This window comes from Cherax quadricarinatus, chromosome 61, assembly GCF_038502225.1.
Source record: "Cherax quadricarinatus isolate ZL_2023a chromosome 61, ASM3850222v1, whole genome shotgun sequence".
NCBI classification, from domain to species: Eukaryota; Metazoa; Arthropoda; class Malacostraca; order Decapoda; family Parastacidae; genus Cherax; species Cherax quadricarinatus.
Genome location: NC_091352.1, coordinates 573323 through 584870, shown reverse-complemented (window position 1 = coordinate 584870; position 11548 = coordinate 573323). Strand labels below are relative to the sequence as shown.

Sequence of the window (11548 nt, the reverse complement as noted above, 5' to 3'; positions counted from 1 at the left end):
AAAGGTTTTGGGGGTGTTAACCCGTGGGTGGGAAATTTACCATGGGTGGTGAACCCATGTTTTATGGGGAGTTACCAGTGTTTTGTGGGGGGGGAAATAATTTAATGTTGTGTGGGGGAGCACCAGTGTTGGTGGGTAGTTACCCGTCGGTGGGTAGGACCAGGTTTTTGGGGAGTCAATTTCCTTTTGTGGGGAGTTTTACCAGTGTTTGGGGTAGACCAGTCCCGTGGTGAAACCCGTGTTTTGTGGGAAACAAAAATGTTTTGGGAGCCCCCCCAGGCCCCGGTGGGGAGTTACCGGTTTTGGGTAGACCAGTGTTGTGTTGTAGCCCCCAAATTTGGGGGTGTTTACCAGTGCTTTTGGGGGTAGTTACCAGGGTTTTTGGGGGGAAGCAATTAAAGTGCCGTGGGGTAGGGCACCAGTTCAGGGGGTAATACTAGTTTGGGTGGAGACCAGGGTTGGGTAGTTACCAGGTTGGGGGGGGTAGTTACCAGTGTTGGTGGGGAGTTCCAAATGTTAGGTGGGAGTTACCAGTGTTTTGTGGGGAAACCAAATGTTTTGGTGTAGGGCCCCCAGTGTTGGGGGGCCCGAACCACCCAGTGTGTGTGTGGGGGAAATCACTGGTTGTGGGAGTTACCCAAGGGCCTGGCGAAACCACCAGGCCGGGTGCAATTTGGGACCCCGGTGTGGGGCACCAAAGTGCCCGGTGAGTTACCCCGTGTCAGGGGTAGCCCCCCCAGGGTTTTGGGGGTAGTCACCAGGGGTTTTGGGTAGGCCTTGTGTGTAGCCCCTCCCGGCCAGGTGGGGAGTTACCAGGTTTTTGGGGGGGTTACCAAAAACAGGGAAAATTTTTAAAGACAGTGGGTAGGGACCCGGGCCAGTGGGGGTAAACCACCTGGTGGGGAGCCACCGGGGCGGGGGCCCCCAGGGGGTTGGAAAGTCCAGGGTGGGAAACCACCGGCCAGGGAGCCCCCAGCGCCAGGGTAGTTACCAGTGCCCGGTTAGGAACCCCAGTGGTTCGGCAACCCCCAGACAGGGGGAGCCCCCGTGCCAGGGGAGGGTACCCCGGGGGGCAGGAGCCCAAGGCCGGGGGGAGACCAGGGAAAAAGGAGCTTTAAGTTTCTGTGGGCAGGACCCGGTTGTGGGGAACCACCGGGGTTTGTGGTAAATTACCAGTGGGGGGTGTAAAAACCCGTGTTGTGGGCAATACCAGGTTGTGGCAGTTACCAGTGTCCGGGGCAGACCAGGGGGTGCAAACCCCGGGAGCAGGCCACCAGTTTTGGGGGCAGCCCCCAGGTTGGGCCGAGCCCCCAGGTTTTAAACCACCAGGTCGGGCAAACCCCCAGTGGGCCCGGGCACACCAGCAACAGGCGCAGCCACCAGGCCAGGCAGGGCCCCCAGGCCCGGCGCAGCCACCAGGGGGGGCAGCCACCAGCGCCAGGGCAGCTACCAGCGTTGCGGCCACCCGGCTGTGGTGAGCCACCGGCCGGGCAGACCAGGTTTTGGGGGCCCAACCCGGGGGGCAGACCAGGCTTTTGGGCAACCAGCGGAGGGCAGTCACCGTGGGTTTTGGGGGTCACCAAAATGCGGGGCAGACCAGTGGGGTGGCGCAGTCAATTGGGGCCGGCGCGGGCCCCCAGCGGCCGGGCAGCCCCCAGGTCAGGCAGCCACCAGCCGGGGGAGCCACCAGCGTTGGGGCAGCAAACCCGTGCTGTGGGCAAACCAGTTTTGGGGCAACCAGTGTTTTGGGGGCAGCCCCCAGTGTTGGGTGCGTTACCAGGGCCGGGGCGACCAGCGTTGGGGCAGCCCCCGCGGGGGCAGTTACCAGTGGGGTGCAGCCACCAGGCGGGCGCAGTTTCCAGGTTTGGGCAGGTTACCAGGGTTTTGGGGGAGACCAGTGTTTGGGGGACCAAAGCGGGGCACCACCAGGGCCAGGGCAGTTAACCCGTGGTTGGGGGAAACCACCATGGGCCGAGTTACCAGTGTTGTGGTGAGGTTTCCAGAAACCCGGGCGCCAAACCGGCCGTGGTGCAGTTACCAGTGGGCCCGGGCAGCCACCAGTGCTGTGGTGCAGCCCCCAGTGGGTTTTGGGCACCCCCAGGGGGTGCACCCCCAGTGTTTGGGGGCAGCCACCCCGTGTTTTGGGCAGTTACCAGTGTTTTGGGGAGTTACCCCGTGGTGCCCGTTACCAGTGTTTGGGGGAGTTTCCCGTGGGGTGCAGTTACCAGTGTTGTGGTGCAGACCAGTGGTTTTGGGGCCCCCAAAAGGGGGTTGGGGGTGGCCCCTTACCAGGGGCTGTGGGGTTTCCAGTGTTGTGGGAGTTACCAGTGTTTGGGGGCAGACCAGCTTTTGGGCAGTTTCCAGTGTTGTGGTGAGTTTTCCCAGGTTGTGGGAAAATTAATTTTGGTGAAACAAAGTGTTGGGTAGACCAAGTTTTGGGCAGTTTACCGGCCTTTCAGGGAGCCACCAGGTTGGGGTAAAAAGGCAGGGGCGCCAAGGGGCCCAAGGGACCCCAGGCGGGGCAACCCCCAGCGTTGCGGCAGCCCCCAGGTTTCGGCGCAGCCAACCCGTGCCCGGGCAGCCACCAGGCTGGGGGGCAGCCACCAGCGTTTTGGGCGCAGTTTTCCAGTGGGTGCAGCCACCAGTCCCGGCAAATTTTTCCCGTGTTTGGGGGAGACCAGGTTTTGTTAAGGGCCCTCACAGGCCCGGCAGCCACCAACGGGGGGCAGCCACCAGTGCCAGGTGAGCCCCCCAACGTTGGCGCAGCCACCGGGGTTCGGTGCGTCACCAGGCCGGGGGGGCAGCCACCGCCAGGCAGACCAGTGCCGGGGGCAGCCACCAGGGGCCGGCGCAGCCACCAGGTCGGCGCAGACCAGGTTGGGGGCAGCCACCGCGCCCGGGCAGCCACCAGGCCAGGGCAGCCACCAGGTTGGCAGCCAACCCGCGTTTCGGGAAACCACCAGCGCGGGCAGCCCCCAGCGTTGGGCGCGCCCCCAGGTTGCGGCGAGTTACCAGCGTTGGGTGCAGTTACCAGGGGGGGGCAGTTACCAGTGCCTGGGGGCCGGGGAGTTTAAACCCCCAGCGGGGGTTTTTGGGCCCGGGGAGTTACCCCGTGTTTTGGGAGAACCCCCAGGGGTTTTGGGGGAGCCACCAGGTTTTTTAAAAAAATTAAGTGTTAGGAGACCCGGGGGAGAACCCGTGGGTTTTGGGCAGTTAAAAGCGTTGGGGATTACCAGGTTGTGGTGCAGTTACCAGGGTTGGGGTGCAGTTTACCATGTCAAAGGGGGTAGTTACCAGGTTGTGGTGCAGTTCCCGGGTGGGGCAGTTTACCAAAAGGGTGGGCAGACCAGTGTTTGGGGGAGACCAGCGTTGTGGTGCAGCCACCAGGCTGCGGGGCAGCCACCAGGCCAGGGCAGTCACCAGTCCCGGCAGGCCACCAGGGCCGGGGGCAGTCACCAGGTTTTGGGCAGCCACCAGCGGAGGGAGCCCCAGGCTGGCAGCTACCCAGGCCTTTTGGGGAGCCAACCCCGGTTTTGGGAGCCACCAGTGCCAGGGCAAACCCCCAGTGTTTTGGGGGAGTTACCAGCCCGGGGGAGTTTTCCTGTTTTGGGGCAGACCGTGCCGGGGGGGACCAGGGGGGAGACCAGTGCCGGGGGCAGCCACCAGGCCAGGGGAGCCACCGCGTTTTGGGCGCAGTCACCCGGCCGGGGAGCCGACCCCGCGCCGGGGGCAGCCACCAGGGTTTTGGGGGCAGCCACCAGGCTGTGGGAGCCACCGCCGGGGGAGCCACCAGGTTTTGGGGCAGCCACCGCCGGGGGGCGCAGCCACCAGGCCGGGAGCCAGTGTTGTGGGGAGGAAGGGGGCCCCCAGCGCTTGGGGCCACCAGTGCCGGCGCAGCCACCAGCGCCAGGCAGCCACCAGCGGGCGGAGCCACCAGTGCGGGAGCCCCCAGGCCCGGCGCAGCACCGTGGGGCAGCCATGTTGGGTGCAGTTAACCCGTGCGGGTGAGACCAGTGTTTTGGGGCAGTTACCAGTGTTTTGGGGCAGCCACCGGGTTGTGGGGGCAGTCACCAGTGTCAGGGTGCCGTTTACCGTGCCGGGGAGCCACCAGCAAGCCAGGTGCAGCCCCCAGTGGGGCAGTTTTCCCCGTGTTGGGGGCAGTTACCAGGTTCGGTGCGCCCCCAGTGTTTGGGGGAGCCACCAGCGGGGGCAGCTCAGTGTTTGGGGCAAAACCAGGGTGGGAGTTACCAGTGTTTTGGGCGGGGTTTCCGTGGGTTTTTGGGGAGTTACCCGTTTCCCGGGGGCAGCCCCCAGGTTGGGGCGCCACCTGTTTTGGGAGCCACCAGGCCAGGGGCTTACCAGTGTCAGGGAGTTACCAGGGTTGGGGGCAGCTACCGGGTTGTGGCGCACCACCGGGGTTTGTGGTGCCAAACCCGTCGGGGGTAGTTACCAGGGGGTGCAGACCGGGGTGGGCAGTTACCAGTGCCCGGGCACCCCCAGTGCCCGGCGCAGCCACCAGGCCAGGCGCAGCCAAAACCCGCCCGGGTTTTGGTGAGTTACCAGGTTTCCCGGAGGACCGGTTGGGTGCACCCCCAGTGTTGGGGGCAGCCACCAGTGCCGGAAAAAGCCACCGGGTTGTGGGAGGACCAGGCAGGGGAGAAAAGCTTTGGTTCACCATGCCGGGCGCAGCCCCCGGGTTGTGGGCGGGTTTCCCCGTGTTGGAAAAAAAAGTTACCAGTTGTGGTGAGTTACCAGGTTGTGGTGCAGTTAACCCGTGTTGTGGGAAGACCAGGTTTTTGGTGCAGTTTTCAAGTGGGTTTTGGGGGGTTTCCAGTGGGTGGTTACCAGTTTGTGGGCATTACCCGTGTTGTGGTGCAGTTACCAGTGTTGTGGGTAGCCAATTCGGTGGGGCAGTTAACCCGTGCCCGGGGGCAGCCACCTGCCGGTGCAGTTACCCCGTGTTTGGGGCAGACCAGGTTGTGGCAGCCCCCGTTTTTGGCCCCCGGTTTTAGGTTTCCACCCGGGTTTTGGTGAGTTACCAGGGGGGCAGTTACCAGTGCTGTGGTGCAGTTAAAAAAGCGTTTTGGGGCAGGGGTTAAGTTTGGGGGGTGTAGTTACCCCGCGGGGTGCAGTTTTTCCAGGTTGGGGGTTTGCCAAATCACCAGTGTTGTGGTCCCCGGGTTTTCCCTTTGTGGTGCAGTTACCAGGTTTTTGGCCCTGTTGGGGAAAATTACCAGTGTTTGGTGGTTTTTATTACCAGTGTTGTGGTGCAGTTACCCACGCCCGGTGTAGCCACCCGTGGGGGCAGCCCCCCAGTGGGGGCAGTTCCAGGTTGGGGCAGACCAGGGCAGGTGCAGCTACCCCGGCCGGGGGAGCCAACCCGGCCAGGGCAGCCACCAGGTTGGGGCAGCCCCCAGGCCGGGGCAGTCCCCAGCGTTGGGTGCAGCCACCAGGCCGGGCAGCCCCCAGTGTTTTTGGGAGCCAAGTGGGTTTTGGGGGGCGCAGCCCAAACCCGTGCCCTTTTTTTGGGGCAGCCCCAGTGCCAAGCCCCAGGTGCAAATCACCGGTTTTGGGCAGCCCCAGCGTTGGGCGCAGCTCCCCGCGGGGCAGCCACCAGCGTTGGGTGCAGCCCCCAGGGCCGGTGCAAACCACCAGGTTGTGGGCAGCCCCCAGGTTGTGGCCCCCGGCAGCCCACCAGGCCGGGCAGCCACCAGGTTTTGGGGGCAGCCACCAGTTCAGGCGCAGCCACCAGGCCGGGCAGCCACCAGGTTGGGCGCAGCCACCGGGGCCAGGCGCAGCCCCGTTTTGGCGCAGCCACCCCGGCCCTTGGGGGCAGCCACCAGCGCCAGGCGCAGGGCCCCCAGGTCGGCGCAGGGCCCCCAGCGCCCGGGGGCAGCCACCAGTGCCGGGGGCGCGCCACCAGGTTTTGGGGGCAGCCCCCAGGCCCGGTGCAGCCCCCAGTGCCGGGGGAGCCACCAGCGCCAGGCGGGGCCACCAGGTTGGGGCAGCACCAGGCGGGGGTTGTGGCGCAGTCACCGGGGTTGTGGGGGCAGCCACCAGTGTTTGGGGGCAGCCCCCCAAGGCCCGGGCAGCCACCAGGTTTTGGGGGAGTTACCAGGGGGGCCCCGGGGCAGCCCCCAGTGTCAGGGAAACCAAGGGTGTGGGCAGTTTCCCGTGTTGTGGGCAGACCAGTGTTTTGGTGCAGACCAGTTTGGGGCAGCCACCAGTCGGGTGCAGTTACCAGTGTTTGGGGGCAGTTTCCCCGGGAAATTTTGGCGCAGGCCCCCATGCCGGTGCAGTTACCGCGTTGTGCGCAGCCACCAGGCCAGGGCAGCTACCAGTGCTGTGGGCAGTTAACCCATGCCAGGGCAGCCACCAGGTTTCCGGGCAGCTACCAAAGGTGTTAAGTGCGGGGAGTTACCAGTGCCAGGGCAGTTACCAGGTTTTGGGCAGCCCCCATGTCAGGGGCACCCCCAGGCTTTCGGCCACCCAGTGGCCGGTGAGTTTCCAGGTTTTGGGGAGGCCCCCAGGCCCGGGGGAGACCGGGTTGTGGGCAGTTTTACCAGGTTGGCCGGGGGTTTGGGGGCCCCCAAAGGGGTTTGTGGGCAGTTACCAGTGGGGGTTGGTGCAGGGGCCCCCAGGGGGGCTGGTTTGTGCGTTACCAGTGTTGGGGGAGCCCCCTGCGTTGTTGGGCGCCGTTACCAGCGTTTTGGGCAGACCAGGTTTCCAGGGAGAACCCGTGGGGGGGCAGTTTCCCAGGGGCCAGGGGAGCTACCGTGGGTTTTGGGCAGTTACCAGTGTTTGGGGGAGTTTCCAGGGGTTTTGGCGCCCGGGGTTTCCAAACCCGGCGGGTGAGTTCCCCGGTGTCAGGTGCAAATTAAGTGTTTGGTTTTGGTTTTTCCAGTGTTGTGGGGCAGTTACCAGTGTTGTGGTGCAGTTAACCCGTGTTGGGGTGTTTTGGGGGTGGGAAATTTCACTCCCCAATTTTTAATGTCTTTTTAAAATCGATCAATTATCCTCATCCCCAATTTACATGTGCTTGTCAGACCCCTCCGCCCCCTCCAGTTTCCCCCTTTCCCCCCTCCCCCCCCAGCTTTCCCCCCTTCCCTCCCCTCCAGCTTCCCCTCCCCCCCCCCCTTATCTATTTTCTGACTACTGTCATTAGTTTTTCTTAATGTCTGATGGTTTCCTGTGTTCACTCTGTCTACATGACTAGACCTAATTTCCCATTCTTTTCCTCCAGGCTTTGAGATCGATCACTTTGTATCCAAATCCATGACCCCGCTGTCTCTTCTGATTTTTACTGAAGAAACCTGCTGAGCAAGGGAAAAGTCTTTCCCAAAAAAGATACCAAACTGTCGCACACGTGTCTTAGAGGTAGTCTGTGTTACAGGTGGTCTGTATTACAGGTGGTCTGTATTACAGGTGGTCTGTATTGCAGGTGGTCTATATTACAGGTGGTCTGTATTGTAGGTGGTCTGTATTACAGGTGGTCTATATTACAGGTGGTCTGTATTACAGGTGGTCTGTATTACAGGTGGTCTATATTACAGGTGGTCTGTATTACAGGTGGTTTGTATTACAGATAGTCTGTATTACAGGTGGTCTGTATTACAGGTGGTTTGTATTACAGATAGTCTGTATTACAGGTGGTCTGTATTACAGGTGGTTTGTATTACAGGTGGCCTGCATTCACCCTGCCTTCATGACTGATCTCTCTTGATTGTGCGTCCATACATGTAACTACCTTGATACCGGTGAGGGCTCATGATGGATGAAGCCTAACTGCCTCCCATCACCCAGGAACTGAATGCCCCTGCGGCTTTAGCGCCTTCTCATGCACAATTCTTCATGACTTCCCATAAAGTGGTAACAACTCACTCAGATTTTTGTCATACAAGAAGTGTATATCCTTATATGCAAAGTTTACTCTGACACTCTTATTGTTCCTTAACACACTGAGCAAGGAAACATGTGTTCAAAGTACAGGTGTAACAGGTGGAAGTGAACAGGCACAACCTGGCCTTGCTTGGCACTCTAAGACTTCTCTGTAGGAAAATGAGAAACAAGGGAAATGCCTCACGTTTATGTCAAGAAATTCTCTTAACTACAACTGTCAGGCGTCAGGGCAGATCAAGTAGACAAGTGCACAGGATATTTACACTGAGAGGCTTATGTCTCTCAGTATATATACACTGAAAGTTCATTTTAATCCCTATATTAGGAATTAAACTGGTCTTGACTAGTGGTGAACAAGTGACATGTAACCTTGTGTAGTAGATAGCCTTTAAACCCCCATTAACCAACCAATTTAGTCACTCAACTCAGACATGACGATCATCCACAAGTGAACTGATCTCTGGAGTCGTGAACTATCACACAGAGTATGAATAGTCTGGGTAATAGATTCAAAGTAGCAATGATCTGCCTGATAGTTTCGAAATAATCCCTAGTAGAATAAATACGTCACTAGTCATTATTCTTCTGAGTTAGGGACGTTACTACATCACTTCACTCTTTCCACTGACTACATTCTAAAGGTTCTGTTCTCACGTCTGCATCAGGAGTTTTGGCACGAGAGGTGGGTTTAGGAGACAAGAAAGATAGTTTTAGCATGGAAGTAGGCAGAATTTATAACATGGAGAAGACAGCAAAGGTAAGAGAGCCAGTTGAGAAGAGTGGACATTTAAAAAATCGAGTAACTTGGAATGAGAGATGCGGAGGGCGTAGTGGGAGAGAGAAACAGGAACACTTTTGACAGAAGAAGCATGGGAAAAGTGTGCATGACACTGAGTGTGAACCTGTCGTAGATGAAGAAGAAAGTGACACAGTGGTAGACCTGACACTAGACGTCTGACGCTAGAGGTCTGACACTAGGCATCTGACACGACGTCTGACGCTAGAGGTCTGACACTAGACGCCTGACACTAGGCGTCTGACACTAGACATCTGACATTAGACGTCTGATACTAGAAGTATGACACTAGTGGTATGATACTAGAGGTTAGTATACCCAGGACAGGTGGGCAGCATGCCTGTGGTGGAGGTCACCTGATATACCCAAGTTGAGTTACCACAACACTGCCTCACCTCCTTCCCTCCCTCCATCTTTCTCCACTCCGTCTTCCTCCACTCCACCTCCCTCCCTCCATCAACTTCGACTTACCCTCCCACAAAGCACTTACCCCAGGAACATACTAACAACAACTGACTGAAGATCATCACTCAGATCAGTTGACTGACAGTCTGACTGTTATCTATGTCTATATGTATCTCTGTGTGTTTGTATGACTGTTTATATATGTACAATATATGTATGTCTGCATGACTGTTTATATATCTATGTCTGTCTGTACGTCAATAAGTGTTTATATGTCTATATACCTTTACCAAAATCTATAATGTTACTAGTTACTGTGTCTGTGTATTTGTTAGATACCTCATGTGTGTATAGATGTATGTATATGTATAATTATATATCTATGCAGATGTCGTGTGTGTTTTTCTCACCTATATGTGGTTGCAGGGGTCGATTCACAGCTCCTGGCCCTGCCTCTTCGCTAGTCGCTACTAGGTTCACTCTTCCCTGGCCTCAAGAGCTTTGTCATACCTCTTTTTACAGCTGTGTATTAATCTTGCCTCTACCACTTCACTTTCCAGTTCGTTTAACTTCTTGACAACTTTAAAGCTGAAGAAATACTTTCTAGCATCTCTGTGACTCCTCTGAGTTTTCAACTTCTAGCCATGCCCTCGTGTTCCTGTTTCCCATCTTCCAAACATTTTGTCCCTATGCGCCTTGTCAGTTCTTTCAGCATTTTGTACATTGTTATTATGTTAGCCATAGTCCTCCTATCCTTCAGTGTTATCAAGTTGAGTTCCCACATTCTCTCCTCTTCAGACATACCCCTCAGCAAAGTTTCTTGATGTGCTTGACCAGGTGTGGGTTCCATGCTGGTGTTGCATACTTCAATACGAGCCTGACGCACCCGGTGTACAGTGTCGTGAATGACTCCTTACTTCGATGTCGAAAAGTTATTCTTAGATTTGCCAGACGCGCATTTGCCGTACCAGGTATTTGGTTGATGCGCGCCACAAGGAATATGCTCGGTTTGATACTCACCCCAAGTGAGTTTAGAAGTCTTTGCCCCCTCTAGCTTGTACTTCGTCTGAGGTCTTCTTTCTCCTTCCCCAAACTTAATAACTTTGCACTTGGTGGGATTAAACTCCAGGAACAATTTGTCAGACCAGACCTGCAGCCTGTCCAGATCTGTTTGTATCCTTTCCTGATTCTCGTCTGCTTGTATTCTCATTAGTTTCACGCCGACCGCGAACAGGGGCACATCTGACTCTGCCCTTCCGTCACATAATTCACATATACAAGAAGCAGCGGCGGCCCTAGGACTGATCCTTGTGGAACCCCACTCGTTACAAGTACCCATTCCGACACCTCATTACAGACTATCACTCGTTATTTCCTTCCAGTCAGGTATTCTCTGATAGATTGTAGTGTTTTCCCTGTTATTCCTGCTTGCTCCTCTACCTTATCTACCAGTCTCTTGTGTGACAGTGTCTAAAGCCTCCTCACAGTCCAAGAAAATGCAAGCTGCCAAATCCTCTTCTTCCTGCCTTACTTCGTTACCTTGTCGTAGAACTCTACTAGACTTGTGACACAGGATTTTCCATCCCTAAATCCATGCTGGTTGTCATGTATAAACCCATTCCTTTCTAGATGCTCGACCACTCTCCTGATAATCTTCCTCCTAACTTTACATACTATCAATGTCAGTGACACTTGTCTGTAGTTTAATGCTACCTGTCTGTCTCCTTTCTTAAAAACTAAGAAGACATTTGGTGTCTTCCACACCTCCGGCAGTTGCCCTGTGTCGATACACTTATTGAAGATTGTTGCTAGCGGCACACACAGTGCCTCCCTCCCCCTTTCTCTCTCTCTCTCTCTCTCTCTCTCTCTCTCTCTCTCTCTCTCTCTCTCTCTCTCTCTCTCTCTCTCTTTCTCTGTTTCTCTCTCTGTATGTGTGTCTCTCTCTGTCTGTGTGTGTGTGTGTGTGTATGTATGCAGGTGTCCTCTGCGAGGGAGTTGACAGGGATAGAGGAAATGATGGGAAGCGGAAGGTAAGAAGGGATAGAAGAAGGAATTAATAAAGGAAGGGAGATATAGAAGAAGCGAGGGAGGAAGGAAGGGAAGGATAGATAGAGGAAGGGAGGATGGGAGGAAGGTAGAGAGCAGACAGAGGCTAGTCTAGGGTGTGAAGACTTCAGTGCGAGAGTCGCCACAGGGTAGGAAACATCTCTCTGCTCCTCGTCTACACAACACCTGCAACCACAACACCTGCTACACCACTGTTATGTCTGATGGTAAGATACACAGGTGTTGCACCAGAACACCTGCTACATCACTGTTATGTCTGATGGTAAGCTACACAGGTGTTGCACCAGAACACCTGCTACATCACTGTTATATCTGATGGTAAGATACACAGGTGTTGTACTAGAATATCTGCCACATCACTGTTATGTCTGATGGTAAGAT

The 11548-nt window shown here is 56.5% G+C and overlaps 1 protein-coding gene across 3 annotated transcripts in view; it reads left to right on the top strand.

Annotated features, from left to right (window-relative positions):
• The first annotated feature begins 11241 nt into the window (after nucleotides 1–11241).
• LOC128699481 (high mobility group nucleosome-binding domain-containing protein 5-like) overlaps nucleotides 11242–11548 on the top strand; it is a 42038-nt gene continuing 41731 nt past the window's right edge. For all 3 annotated transcript variants that reach the window (XM_070098088.1, XM_070098087.1, XM_070098085.1), the window contains exon 1: nucleotides 11242–11373. In XM_070098088.1, coding sequence (XP_069954189.1) covers nucleotides 11364–11373 — 10 coding nt within the window. In that variant the 5' untranslated portion in view covers nucleotides 11242–11363. The remainder of the gene's footprint in view (nucleotides 11374–11548) is intronic.